This window comes from Heptranchias perlo, chromosome 25 (genome assembly GCF_035084215.1).
Source record: "Heptranchias perlo isolate sHepPer1 chromosome 25, sHepPer1.hap1, whole genome shotgun sequence".
NCBI lineage: Eukaryota > Metazoa > Chordata > Chondrichthyes > Hexanchiformes > Hexanchidae > Heptranchias > Heptranchias perlo.
This window is the reverse complement of record NC_090349.1, coordinates 39,337,516-39,353,074: the sequence shown is the minus strand read 5'-3', so window position 1 is coordinate 39,353,074 and position 15,559 is coordinate 39,337,516. Positions and strand designations below refer to the sequence as shown.

General features: G+C 44.9%; 1 protein-coding gene across 1 annotated transcript in view; it reads right to left on the bottom strand.

The window, feature by feature from the left end:
- Window positions 1-13,101, bottom strand: part of wscd2 (WSC domain containing 2) — a 208,760-nt gene extending 195,659 nt beyond the window's left edge. The window contains exon 1 of the mRNA XM_068006335.1: window positions 12,495-13,101. Coding sequence (XP_067862436.1) covers window positions 12,495-12,915 — 421 coding nt within the window. The 5' untranslated portion in view covers window positions 12,916-13,101. The remainder of the gene's footprint in view (window positions 1-12,494) is intronic.
- Window positions 13,102-15,559: the final 2,458 nt, after the last annotated feature.

Below are 15,559 nucleotides of genomic sequence, written 5' to 3'. Positions count from 1 at the left end.
TATCTCATGGATCACAGATGATGCTGCAAGGAGAATATAAATATAAATATATATATATATATATATATATATAAGAATGAGTCTTGCCCTTTTTAAAAGTCAAGCAGAGACATGGTTATGAGAGATTTATAACATGGAAGAGATTTAGGACAGGGAGCAGGTGAAACTTTACTCAGAGGGGTGTGAGGATGTGGAATGCACTAATGGAGTTAATGAATGAAGCAGAGACCTTGTCAACTTTTAAGAATGTTGCAATGGGTCTCGATTTCGGCACAGTGAGGATGCAGGGAGGGGCAAGAGCAAGTAGGAAAGGACACTTGGAGCTTTGGGAGGAACAACAGTGGGAAATTCAGCATAGAATCAATAAATAAAGGCAAGAGAGATGTGATGGAGAGACGAGAGTTTGGAGTGGGACACGGAGTGGCTGTGCATCGGAAAGCTTTTTCTTGTACACTGTCCTGGTGTCCAGCTTCAGATATGGAATAAACAGCAGCAATTTAATAATTCAGTTCCACTGAGGAGTATGGCTGTGTGAAAGGATTACACTGTTTGATGTCCTGGCTCCTGGTGAATCAGAACTAGGTATTAATTAGTGTAGTGATGCTCCAAAACTTCTTTATCGGAAATGTTCTCTATCTAAAGCTGTTTGGATAAAATAAAAACTTGGATTCCTGGGTAGTTATTCAAGATGTTTCAGTATGTGTGGCAAGCTGTGACAGTGTAAAAGATCAAAGATCACTGAGAGCTCTTTCAAAAAATTAAACTGCAAAGCCTCATTAACTTACTGCTAAAAGAAAGCACTTCAATGCTTTTTTGAGAACTCAGAGGCATTAAAAAATATTTTAATTGAATAAGTCTTGGATTTGAAAAAGTCCAGTGGAGTGGTTTGGAGCGGACAAATGAACCACATTGGTCTCTTCTCCTATAGCATACTGGTGGTAAATGTTGGGGCATGAACACACTGGGACCAATATTATAACAGTGGGTGCCCTGGGAAATTGGGCATGGAGGTCTGAAGCCTACAATGTGCCCAAGGTGTTCAGCATGCCCGAAAACAATCAGCGAGGGCAAAGTAGGCTGGAAGCCAGTGCACAATGTGTGTGCCAGGCTCATCAGGCCCGAGTTCTATTTAAATAATACAGCTGGAGTGCCTCAGCACTGCTCCAGGCATGCACGCCATGCAGTTTGGAATGGGCACCAGCAGTGAGCTCACCGTAATTTTTTTTTAAAACAGTTGGTCATCCTGCCCCTCTGCCCTCCCCAGCACCCTGGTACCAATGACCACCCTACCTGGTACCCAACCCTATTCATTGAGAAACTTCCTGGCACACAAAGGGTAGCCAGTGGCCCATCACTGGTCACTGGTACCCAATGAGGCCCTCATACCTCTGGCACGAGCGACATGCCTAGGGTGCCAAAGCATAAACGCAGGTGCAACGAACTTACTTTATCTGATGAGGTCAGCCCATTTGTACACTAACCAGAAAGAAAGACTTGCATTTATATAGCACCTTTCACAAGACTTGCATTTATATAGCACCTTTCAGGATGTCCCAAAGCGTTTTACAGCCAACAAAGTACTTTTGAAGTGAAGTCACTGTTGTGATGTAGGAAACACGGCAGCCAATTTGCACACAGCAAGCTCCCACAAATAAATGAAGTAATGACCAGATAATCTGTTTTTAGTGATGTTGTTGAAGGATAAATAATGGCCAGGACACCAGGGAGAATTCCCCTGCTCTTCTTCGAAATAATGCTGTGGGATCCTTTACATCCACCTGAGAGGGCAGATGGGGCCTCAGATTATATAGCACCCGGACAATGGGTTAATGTCATAGTGCTCAGGCCACATTATCAGCCCCACTGTATCTCTGGCTCGAAGTGCATGGATTCTAATCCCTTGAAATAACAAGAACAGATCCTGTATTGATGATAAACCACTAGTTGTCAATAGCACATTTGGTAAATGTTACATATACAGCATGCTAAAAATGTCTAGCAACCAGATCACAGTTCCCCGCCACTGCTGCACGCCAACTGAGGGCCAGAGCACCCTGGGGGCCTTGTATTTTGACACGTTCTGTCTCTCACTGTGGGGAAGCAATCTATCCCTTTCTGACACTCTGCCTCACTGATGGCCAGAGGAGAATTTTTTTTTTCCTGACACTTGGCTCCACCTGCTCGCATGGAAGCTGCTGATATATGGGAATGGTGCCATGGAGTGGTAAAACGAACCACCATCCTTGCAACCACCTCATATCACACCCCATGTAATCTCAGAGTTGATCGGTTTAGAACAAGTCATCTGACATTGGTGTATCAATCGGCTCACTTCCAGTAATTCTTTGGTATTCTGTGCTAACTCGCCTGGATTGGTTAATAGTTTGTAGACCCCGATGGATATCCTACTTGTAAGTATAAATGTATAACCTGTTTGTACTTTCTGTCGATATTAATAAAACCAATAAGTTAATTTATCTCTGGCATCCGAACCTAAATAATCTGGATTTATCTACTTGGTAGATCAAACAATGACCATTTCTGATATGAATATCACTTGGAACAAGTGAATTCCTGTGAATAGTATTTAGAATAGTTAGGAAGACGTGTCTGCCATATTTCCTCTGTTAGGCAGCTTTGTAATCATACAACGGTCTTGGGTGAAAGTTAAAGTCACACACACCTTTAACTCTGTGCACTGTCATCTCCCTCCCGTTGCGATCCCACCTCCCTCCACCAGCCGCTTTTAAGATCAGCAGAGACTGCTGCATGGTGGGACGTATAAGATTTCTCATGATCATTACCACAGAGTATACATACCGCCCATTGCCCCTCTCCCCACTGGGCTATTATGTCCCCCGATGCCTCAGTATTTAAAATTCGTATTTGTGCCCAGTTTTCTGTGGTCTACTCCTGCTCCTATTTCTTATGTTCTTATTTGGACGTGAATTTAGATTTGAGGTTAGGATCAGATCAGCCATGATCTTATTAAATGGCGGAGCAGGCTCGAAGGGCCGATTGGCCTACTCCTGCTCCTATTTCTTATGTTCTTATGTTGAGGTGCAGGTTTGGGATGTCTCCCGGGAGCAGGATCGTGATGTGAGTGGAAAATTGTGCGTAAGTGAAATTTCAAGGGATACAATAATTAAACTGGAGAGTCACAACAGGATGGCAAAAATCCTGAAAGCCTCTGGGGGGGGTCAGACTGGGAAACAAACAGTTTGAAGCCAGTCACATGGCTACAGGCAGTCACAGCTATTTCAGCAACAGTTAGTGTCAGAGAAGGGAATATTATTGTAGCTGAATAGTAATTTTATGTCCACTTACTTTAAGCGACTGCTACCTCTTTAAGAAACACAATTAGATGATTTTAACAATGCACTCATGAGCCAAGTTGTATGAAAAGCATTTTGGACTATGAGCTGCTTACCTGTGGAGAAGGGACTATGTACTTCTGACAAGTGGAGAAGGCCAGCATTTTATTCACGTGTATTGTGCATTCTGGTATAGATGACATGATTAAAACAATTCCCTCCAGTTACACAATAAGCAATTCCTGGGGTAGAAAAATTCTCCCCTCTCTCCTGAAACTGGCGATTCATGCTGGGGTATAAGGGGTAATTTTGCGCTCCCAGTAAGGAAGCTGTGCTTGAATGATGAGCGGAAAGAGGTTACAAAGATAGGGAGAGGTGAGAGCATGAAGGGATTTAAACTCGAGGGTGAGAATGCCGGTCAGAAAGGACGGGGGCAATGGCATGCAGGACATGGTGCTGGATGGGATAGGAACATGGTTTTCAATCATGGAGGGAGCATGATACCAAGTCTCATCTGATGAAACACATGCAATTTTCAGCAAAGTGCCATCTGATAATAATCAGACGCTGGAATCTGGCTCATTTTCTCTACTAATTTGGGAGATCTTGAATCCAATGATTATCACTATCCTGGTTGAGATCAGAGAACTTAAAGAAAGAAAGACTTGCATTTATATAGCGCCTTTCACAAACTCAGGACATCCCAAAGCGCTTGACAGCCAATGAAGTACTTTTGAAGTTTGTCGCTCTTGTAATGTAGGAAACGCAACAGCCAATTTGTGCACAGCAAGCTCCCACAAACAGCAATGAAATAAATGACCAGATCTTCTGCTTTAGGTATTGGTTGAGGGATAAATATCGGCCAGGACATTGGGAGAACTCCCCGGCTCTTCATCAAAATAGTACCATGGTATCTTTTATGTCCACCTGAGAGCGCAGACAGGGCGTCAGTTTAATGTCTCATCCAAAAGACGGTACCTCCAACAGTACAGTACTCCCACAGTACTGCACGCTAGATTTTGTGCTCAAGACCCTGGAGTGGGGCTTGAACCCACGACCTTCCATCTCAGAGGTGAGGGTGCGACCCACTGAGCCACAACTTACACTTTTAACACAGATCAGCGATTGGACCAGAGGCCTCCCAGCTCTGTATGGCTCAGTACCACAGCCAACAATATATTCCACCCACTGAACCCTCAAGGAAGCCCACAGAGTTACTTTTTAACGTTAAGGACACTGTCACAGGACAGCAATCAGGAGAGGCTGAGATACGCTACACCATTGCATAGCTGAACAACGCTCACTGTACATGAAGAATGGTTGAGTTACTGGAGGGTAAGAGAGCACCGATGAATTGTACTCCAGTGAGAGTCGGTAGCTTAACGAGAGGAAAGGAGAAAATGGTGAGAAAAAAACGCTGTCAGCCAGAGATCGCTAGAAACCGAACTTTGATAGTTTTTACGGTAGAATAATTACTCCTCTTTTAAATGAACCTTTTGTTTTGCCAGTCGCTGGGGGAGCTGATACCGTGATATTCTGCTTCACCGTTTCTCTCGCCTGATAATTATTGTTAATTATTTTTACAATTTTGCTATAACTCCTTCCCAAGCACACATGCTCTCTGTGCATTTCATTGGCGCAGTGTTACGCAGGTGCGAAGCATTACTGTGTTAATAAAAGTCGAGGCGGCAGCTTAAGCCAGCCGGAAGGTTACCGGAATACCCCAGGGGCAGCTCACTTAAGAAGGAAACAAATGTCAAACCTGGCCGTTTTAACTTCCCTGCCCCTCCAGCCTCTCCCCGAGGGTGCGGAGTCTTCCCTGGGGGATGAGTCTTCCCTCTGCACCTGCTCAAGTGGCCATTCCTCATGTGCGAACGCCAACAGCGAGCGCCAACGGGCTACTGAACCGCGGGAGGCTTGCCAAGCCGATCCCGATCCTGTTTTCTCACAATGTCCCCACAGGCACACTTCCATCAGAGGTCACTGGACAATAATCAGGGGTGAGACCCTAGGCGGTGAAGTCAATTGGAATGTCCCTGTTGCCAGCCTAGTTGAGATCAGCCCATGCAACACATTCTGGGGCGGGGGGGGGGGGAACCTAGGATAGTTCTGGTCTGCCCGGCAAAGTTCAGCTCTGGGCATTTTATATTGGGCCATAAGGGGAGCGAAGGGCAAATTATTTTTTCAGTTCACGTTCCTCATTTTTAACTACAGACCAGTGAGCCTGACATCTGTAGTGGGTAAGTTGTTAGAGGGTATTCTGAGGGACAGGATCTACAGGCATTTGGAGAGGCAGGGACTAATTAGGAACAGTCAGCATGGTTTTGTGAGAGGAAAATCATGTCTCACGAATTTGATTGAGTTTTTTGAAGGGGTAAGCAAGAAGATAGATGAGGGCTGTGCAGTAGACGTGGTCTACATGGACTTCAGCAAAGCATTTGACAAGGTACCGCATGGTAGGTTGTTACATAAGGTTAAATCTCATGGGATCCAAGGTGAGGTAGCCAATTGGATACAAAATTGGCTTGACGACAGAAGACAGAGGGTGGTTGTAGAGGGTTGTTTTTCAAACTGGATGCCTGTGTCCAGCGGTGTGCCTCAGGGATCGGTGCTGGGTCCGCTGTTATTTGTTATTTATATTAATGATTTGGATGAGAATTTAGGAGGCATGGTTAGTAAGTTTGCAGATGACACCAAGATTGGTGGCATTGTGGACAGTGAAGAAGGTTATCTGGGATTGCAACGGGATCTTGATCAATTGGGCCAGTGGGCCAATGAATGGCAGATGGAGTTTAATTTAGATAAATGTGAGGTGATGCATTTTGGTAGATCGAATCGGGCCAGGACCTACTCCGTTAATGGTAGGGCGTTGGGGAGAGTTATAGAACAAAGAGATCTAGGAGTACAGATTCATAGCTCCTTGAAAGTGGAGTCACAGGTGGATAGGGTGGTGAAGAAGGCATTCGGCATGCTTGGTTTCATTGGTCAGAACATTGAATGCAGGAGTTGGGATGTCTTGTTGAAGTTGTACAGGGCATTGGTGAGGCCACACTTGGAGTACTGTGTACAGTTCTGGTCACCCTATTATAGAAAGGATATTATTAAACTAGAAAGAGTGCAGAAAAGATTTACTAGGATGCTACCGGGACTTGATGGTTTGACTTACAGGGAGAGGTTAGACAGACTGGGACTTTTTTCCCTGGAGAGTAGGAGGTTTAGGGGTGATCTTATAGAAGTCTATAAAATAATGAGGAGCATAGATAAGGTCGATAGTCAAAATCTTTTCCCAAAGGTAGGGGAGTCTATAACGAGGGGGCATAGATTTAAGGTGAGAGGGGAGAGATACAAAAGGGTCCAGAGGGGCAATTTTTTCACTCAAAGGGTGGTGAGTGTCTGGAACGAGCTGCCAGAGGCAGTAGTAGAGGCGGGTACAATTTTGTCTTTTAAAAAGCATTTGGACAGTTACATGGGTAAGATGGGTATAGAGGGATATGGGCCAAGTGCAGGCAATTGGGACTAGCTTAGTGGTATAAATTGGGCGACATGGACATGTTGGGCCGAAGGGCCTGTTTCCATGTTGTAACTTCTATGATTCTATGATTCTATGATTTGTTCTTAGGATATGGGTGACACTTGGAAGGTAACAATGACAACTTGCATTGATATGGCGCCTTTAAAGTCGTAAAAAGTCCCAAAGCGCTTCACAGGAGCGTTAGCGGACAAAATTTGACACCGAGCCACATAAAGAGATATTAAAACAGGTGACCAAAAAATTGGTCAAAGAGGTAGGTTTTAAGGAATGTCTTAAAGGAGGAGAAAGAGGTGGAGAGGCGGTGAGGTTTATGGAGAGAATTCCAGAGCTTACGGTATAGGCAGCTGAAGGCACGGCCGCCATGAAAACCGGGGATGCGCAAGAGGCCAGAATTGGAGGAACGCAGAGCTCGGGGTTGGGTGGGGGTGGGGCAGTTGTATGGCTGGAGGAGGTTACAGAGATAGGGAGGAGTGAGGCCATGAAGGGATCTGAACACGAGGAAGAGAATTTTAAAATTGAGGAGCTGCCAGACCGGAAGCCAATACAGGTCAGTGAGCACAGGGGTGATGGGTGAATGAGACTTTTTAAACATAGTATTTATTGCCCAGCCCTAAGGACATTAAGAGTGAACCACGTAGTGTGGGACTGGAATCACATGTAGGCCAGACTGTGTCGGGAGGGGAACAGCAGAAACCCGTTCCCTGGAAGACATTAGTGAACCAGTTGGGTTTTTACAACAATCTGACATGTTTCATGGTCATCCTCTGGTACCAGTCCACAACTTACCCAATTGATTAGTTTCAATTTTATAATTGGCCATGGTGAGAGTATGAACACTCAAACCTCCATGTTCCCAGTCCAATGCCTTTACCACCAGACCAATATCAGAGTCGTTAGATTGTTCTTCTCTTTGTTTCCCATAATGATGCAAGGTGTCATGGAGATGACAGCTTTAGGGATGGCTTTGAGGTAAAGAGAACACCTCAGACTCGTAAGGAACAGCTCAATTCATCCTTGGAATGCGGTGAGAGAAAATTCTCCAGTCTTCCCCGCTCCTTACTACTATTTAAGGTCACTACTGGAAGTGTGCACATACGGTGAGGATAGGATCGGGCTCAGCTGTAACGCGCCCACAATTGGATTCCCTGCCACCCACAGTGAAGGCCGATGCATGAATAATTGCCACCTGAGCAAGATTCGGGAGGACAAGAGCTGCCTGTGGGGCCACACTCCAGTAAAGACAACAAAACCTTCAACAGCGGAGGAGAGAAAGGCAAAACTGGAGAGAGAAAATATATATTCTAACAATTTTAAAGCATCGTGTCTCCTGCCATTTTGATTCATGGGTGCTAGGGGCCTGGCAACAGTACATTTATTCACACGCACCGCAGGTGTGCAACATAACAGGTTCAACATTTCCTACTAGGTAACAAATCAGCACACAGCTGTATAATTCATAGGTGGTAAATATAGAGGTGGCGCTTGAAGTGCCAATGAATTAATTCCTATCAAGAAAGACTGAACAGGCTGAGGCTCTTTTCTCTAGAAAAGAGAAGGCTGAGGGGTGATCTGATAAAGGTCTTTAAAATTGTGTAGGGGTTTGATAGGGTAGACGTAGAGGTGTTTCCACTTGTGGGGGAATCCAAAACTAGGGGGCATAAATATAAGATAGTCACGTACCAATCCAATAAAGAATTCAAGAGAAACTTCTTTACCCAGAGAGTGGTTAGAATGTCGAACTTGCTACCACATGGAATAGTTGAGGCGAACAGCATAGAGGGAAGCTACATGATGGAGAAAGGAATAGAAGGTTAAGCTGATAGGGTTAGTTGAAGTAGGGTGGGAGGAGGCTCATGTGGAGCATAAACACCGGCACAGACCAGTTGGGCCGAATGGCCTGTTTCTGAGCTGTACATTCTATGTAAATCTATGAACTGTTTTACTTAACCCTTGGTGCATCTCCCAGGAATTGCACAGAGGTCTCTGCCGAAGCTCAAACATTTAAGTTCGTCGGCATCTCCCACATGGAGTTAATTGTGTTACTTTATTTCATTGGTGAATGTTGTGAACCTCAAGGTGTGGGATGACAGAGTGCTGCGATGGAACATTTCACGAAGATTTTACCTCATCTGTCTGGGTTGGATTATCAGCTCCAAGAAATGTTTTAAAATTTTCTTAATTCCTCCCCAATTTTTTTCCCTTGCTCTCTTGAAGACACTATTTACTCCCACCTCCTCTCCCCCCTCCCCCTGACCGTGTGCCGGGGACTCTTCCCTTGGGTCCCTGGCAGAGTCCTCCTGCCGCCCGGTCTTAATGGCCAGGCAGGCCCTTCCTGCGGACCTCCCGGCCCTTTCGGTCGGGGAGTCGGCAAGCAGCACGCTGATGAGGCCCGGTCAAGCCTCCCTGCTGCCTTAAAATTGAGCCCAGAATCTCTGGGTAGGAATTAAGTGGATAATAAAAGGATCAGTTCCGAACCCAGTGCACCATCAGGGCAACTGTCATCTCCACAGCAAAAGGAATGGCCAGTAAAACTGATTGCAGGCATTTATCTGAGAATTCTGAACACTGTAATTTTAATAAATGATCCCAATACTTGTCAGAATTTAAGATGCAATTCAATAGTTCAAGTTGGAAATTTAATTGAATTGTATATTCATTTCCCAAACTTGAAATTCCGTTCTAATAAAACTCTAGTTAACTGAGTAAGTTACCGAAGAGCACTTAAGCAGACAGTACAAATAGGTTAAAAAGGCAATTAGATGCATTTCTGCTGAGAGAGGATTGAGGGATTTAGTGAGAAGATGGGTCAATGGGAAATGGCCCGTCAAAAAGGGAAAGGCTTGCTGGGCCGAGTGATATTTTTTGTTTCTATCAGGTTATTAATAGGAGACTCATCTTTTATGCAATATAATTTCATACTGTGCTATCTACTATAGTGAACAATATATGGCAAGGAAGTAATCTAACTGCAGGGCCTCACATAACACCATGAACTGCAACAGTGATATTACAGTCATTAATATTTCAATGTGGACATCAGAATGGATCAACAATAGGTAATGCACCGTTAACACAAGAGGGAGCAAAATAATATAACCTTGCCTCAAATTGAATATAGCATATAAAACAATAACAGATACCCTTCAGCTATGTGACACCAGCAATCTAGCTTCAGGTGACTGCTGAACAAGACTGTTGGACAAATGTGGAACTTGCTACCACACGGAGTGGTTGAGGTGAATAGCATAGACGCATTTAAAGGGCAGCTAGATAAACGTGTGGGGAAGGAATAGAAGGATATGCTGATAGAGTTAGATGAAGTAAGGAGGGAGGAGGCTCGTGTGGAGCATAAACACCAGAATGTGCAGTACATTCTATGTCAGCTATGTAAAAGATGTCTTCCGAAACCCCTTTCCTACAACAGCAACTTACATTTATAAAGCACCTTTCACATCTTAAAACGTCCCAAGGCGCTTCACAGGAGCGTTATCAAACAAAATTCGACACCGAGCCACTTAAGCAGCCATTAGTACAGCTCGGTCAAAGAGGTAGGTTTTAAGGAGCGTCTTAAAGGAGAGAGGGGTAGAGAGCCGGAGAGGCTTAGGGAGGGAATTTCAGAGCTTAGGGCCTAAGCATCTAAAGGCACGGCCGCCAATGGTGGAGCGATTACAATTGAGGATGCCCAAGAGACCAGAATTGGAGGAGCGCAGAGATCTCGGAGGGTTGTAGGGCTGGAGGAGGTTACAGAGATAGGGAGGGGTGAGGCCATGGAGGGATTTGAAAACAAGGATGAGAATTTTAAAATCAAGGCATCGCTTTGATCTGAAGGTTGGTGGTCTTAATGGTGAACATCTCAGGCTGGTTGGGTTGGGACATTAAAGTTTACCAAAGAGTACCATTGACCAGATATATTCAGTAACCAACATATATGCTGTGCATAGGTTTCTTTTTTAATAACTAGATTTTTTTTCCTTAATAAGCCTGCAGTATCATCACAATCAATAATAACATCACAATCACTGATTCAGATTCCTTCGACTCTCTTGAGCTTCTCGTCCCACGGTCCTAAAGCAAATCCCCAGCCTTTGAACAATTTTCCGGCATAAAATAGGTTTGACACCAAGTTCAAAGGCATTGTGCAAAACGTTGGCAGAGCATAGTAATGAACAACCTAACATTTATCAGGCTCTCTCACCTGCTACAGCCTAAAAGGTAATATTATCATTCGGTATAGGTGGTGGGGAGCCATTCCCAGCTGGAGAGCATATCCGAAAATCTGGCATGCACTGTGCATGATTTTCCCAAGCAATGAATGGTCAGGAAATCAAAGGGATTGTATGCTCAAATTTCCAATATGTGCTCTCCACGGGAGCATGGACTTGTAAACCGACCCTGAAATGAGTAACATCTTCAAAGCTGTATACGTTAACATTTCAAAGATATGAGGTGATTTCAGATGTCAGTGCATAAGGCTGGTCAGTGAGGGAGATGTCGCCCCCACCCCCGGAAACGTGGATGTTATTTGTGTATTGTGTTTCTTCCCCAACACGAAGACAAAATAACTCTATGGGGTTGGGGGGGGGGGGTGAGTTTCCTCTGAGCTGCACCAGCTCCGCTGCATGTAACTCTGCCGGAAGTGCGGTGGGAAACCCAGTTCACGGTACGGAGGTGGGATTTCCGCCACGCTATCAGTGAAGTTATGACAGCGGAGCTCCGAGGAAATTCCCAGCCCAGGACTTACATTTTTCTCTGCCCCTGCCACTGGCTGGCCCTTCAAAAGACTGGGCAGAAAATCACCGGTGCTCACTGCTTGCCATTTACCACCCACTGACTATTGGACTGAAAATAACCAGCAGTACACTTTTTCCAATAAGCCGGAACCTCAAAAAAATTTAGCCCGAGTGCTCAGCCTCAGCCGACTGCATTTAAGGGGACGTTAGATACGCAGATGATGGAGAAAGGAATAGAAGGGTATGTTGATGGGGTTAGATGAAGAGGGGTGGGAGGAGGCTTGTGTGGAGCATAGACCTGTTGGGCCGAATGGCCTGTTTCTGTGCTGCAGTAACTCTATGTAACTGACGGTGTTTTTTAAATTCACATTTTTCTGCTTACTTAAGACCATCTCAAAAATATTACACTACAGTAATGTTCCTGTTTCCTGCATGACAGAGATTTGCTTCTGTCACATTGCCATGATGAAAAAATGGCTTAAAAAAAAAAGAGGGTTAAATACCTCAGTCAAACCGAAGCAGTATAGAATACCAATAACAAGCTTCATTTACCTAGGATTGATTACAAGGTCAATTCAGTCTTAGCAAATGAAACATTTGCATTAGTAATTCTTCAAAGTTTCCCCAGGGAACTTGTATCCCAATTGTTATCCCCATTTCAAAAATGTGTTCATTTGAATATTATCACTTGAGAGTTCTACAAATGTGTAATCTCCCAACAGCTACGTTTTTTGTAAACTAACCGTTGCCGTGGAGATGAATAAACTGCACCAACCTTCCTCGTTCATGTAGAATGAAGTCCCTTGGCAAATTCTTCAGATATGGGGTCGGAAGATCAGGTTTTCCTCAGAGTAAAGGATGGAGATGAATTATATGAAAAAAAAACAGCAGCTATTTTCAACAACGGATCTAACCTACCTTTGTTTTCCTCCTGGTCTCTCGACACTTTTCCCTTCAGGGCCCTGCTCCAACTCCCAACGTGTTCCCCAGATCTTAGTTTGTCTGCGGAGTCTTGGGAGACCGGTTTCAGCCAGGGAGGGCCGTACCTCCGCGGCGGCGCTGGAGGCTCGTCGGGCCACTGCTCCTTATCCGGCGTTTCCTTGTACGCCCTCCCGAAGGGCAGGAAGGCAAACTGCTGGAGTCCTCCCGCGCCCGTCGACGAGCCGGTGACCGCCCCATCGCCAGGATGCGAGCCCCTGCCCGGTACGGTGCTGTCCCCCGCAAACCCAGAGTGCAGAAACACCAAGCTCCCCGCCATGAGGTAAATGATTATAAAGGTGAAAAATCGGACTGGCTTCCGTCGGAAATACCGCTGGATCTTTATCGTTAATCTGGCCATTCCCGACTCATAACCTTCTTTAAATGCTTTGTAATTCAGGACTGCAGGTAAAAAAAAAATATATATAAATATATATATTATTTCAATCAACAGCCAGATGCTTTTCAAAAAATACAAAGCAGGAAAAGTTTTGTAATCCAAACTACGGCTGAAATGGCCACACGGTAGTTCAGTTCCCGGGTCGATTATTTCCTCCTCAACTTGTGCTTCATCGATTTCATGTTTTGTTTCAATACAAAAGTAATCAAAAAGCCTTGCAAATCCTAAGGCGATCGTTCATAAGGTAGCTGTCATCATTGTAAAGTTCAAAGAGCTACTTACATTTCTTTATCAATAAGGAAGAGGAGACAATCTCCCCCAGCCCCCACACTGTTCTGTCCAGAGTGAGAGGTTAATTCTGTTGCCCAAATTTCCGTCGGCTGAGACACGGTCTGGTTTTGCCGGCTGTAATCTTATATTCAAGCAGGGCTGTCTTAGCAGAGTATTTTGATATCTTCCCCCTATTTAAATTCTTCAGGAAGGCCCTGGGGAGTCGAGTGACGGTGGACTCATATCTGGTAAATTGAGTGCTTGAAGACGGTTTGAAAGGGGATCAGCTGACACAGCTCCCAATTTGCTTTCAAATCCTGAACGCAGCCTTTTTGTCAGCATCCTTTTATTTTTTCTTCAATTCTGCCCCCCCCCACCCCCACCCCCACCCCCTCGTGCAAATGGGTCTCGTTCAAATCTCCCTTCCGAGGCTCAGAGGCGCAGAGGCGGGTGCAAGGCAGCGAACGAGACCCTCCTCGTCTGGCAGACTCCCGTTCACTTTATCCATCTGCATGGGTTCAGTTCCTGCAAAAAACAGAACAGCACACAAAATCAAAATTGGAGTAACCAGTGACCTTTGCAGAGAGAATGAGAGAGAGTGAAAGAGAAAGAGAGAGAGAGGCAGCAATTACGGCGATAGTCAATTTATAACCCGAAGATGAAATTAACTTTATGGATCCGAGAGCCAGTTTTCTAGTCGTTAACAAATTTGCAAAATGTCAGCTGCATCAGTAAAAATACTGCCAGTCAGTTTTAAATTTGACTTATTCTTTCCCACTTAAAACCTGTGGCATTCCAGAATGTATTTTTTTTTTAATCACCCAAAACACCCAAAATCCCTCTCTTTTAAGTTGGTTTGAAGGGTCAGAGGGTAAATGCACTGCCCGGTGTGGTATCAAGGTACAAAGAATGGAGAAGGCCCCAGGTTGGACTCCCGATCAAGGCCGAGTCAGATGGTCACAGCCAGGGCGTTTGAAGTGATTGTACAATTGACAGGTGCCCCTTTCAAGCTAGGTAGTGGGAAAGGTTTCCTGCTCCCAGTCACTCCTACTGGAAAGACCATACTTGTGTACGCCAGATGAGGACAAGATTGGGTGCACTCCATATCAAGCGCACAGAAACTGAGTGTGGATTTCTCATGTAACTTTGTTTTTGGAAACTCAAACATGGGGCTGGGTTTTCACCACATGTTAAGACACTCAGCTGACCTAAAAAAAAAGGTATTATATCTCTCGAGAAGAATAGACAGACGCACAAACTTCGGAGTAAACTTACATTTCTTTCTGAAATCCCCCCCACCCTCGAGGGGATTGAAGGGAAACCACCACTACACCAGTTGGGTCTTATTTAACCCTGACGGGTGGCATTCCACATTCATCGTGTTCCAAAGACAATTTGCTTATCTGGGTTGGTCCTCGTCAAATTTCTTTCGGGTCGATAGCCGGCTGCAAGCTTTGCAGCCTGGCAGTTTTGTTTGTTTTTGCATTGAGCTATTGGATAAATATTCACCGAGCTGCCCAATTCATGCATAGAAGTAGTGACAGATAGAGAAGGAATTGGCCCCGTGATTTCAATAATTCATCCTCGTCCCTCAGGATTGACACCTATCACACTAAATGCTGGTATTATTCCCAAATCTCTCCTCTCCTTCCCCCTGTCAAAGATGGGCAACGCAAGCTGGCGTGCAGTTCTGTAGTCACCAATAGTTCTCTTCTAAGTCTTTGATCAAGCTTTTGGTCACCTGTCCTAATATCTCCTCATGTGGCTCGGTGTCAAATCCTGTTTGATAATCGCCCCTGTGAAGCGCCTTGGGGCATTTTAATACGCTATATAAATGCAAGTTGTTGTTTTGTTGTTGATCTCAGACAGATCCGGCGCGGACTCGATGGGCCGAATGGCCTCCTTCCGTGCTGTAACCTTTCTATGATTCTAAGGTCTGATTGTGTCCTCTCCCATCAAGGTGCACTTTTCATTAGGGAGTGACAGGAAAGCAATCAGGAGCGAGAAACTTAGTTCAAGTTTCTTCTGCTTAGCCTAAGGACATTGAAGCCAATTGCAACCCCCTCCACCTCCAGGTTGAGATCAGGTAGTTCGATAGATCAGAACCACACCAACACTGTACATTCAACTACTGAAGCATCGCTGATGGCATCTCTTCATTTCTAAAGAGAGGAACCTTCATTGGGGTTCTTTCTCACCCCTGGATTCGATCGAATAATTTGTGAGAATGGAACTTTCTATGGACGTTTGCACGCTTACAATAATAAATGAGATAACTAGTCGAAACAAAATGCAACTAAAGTTGTTTCCCACGGCCTCTGGTTAGCTAGTGCCT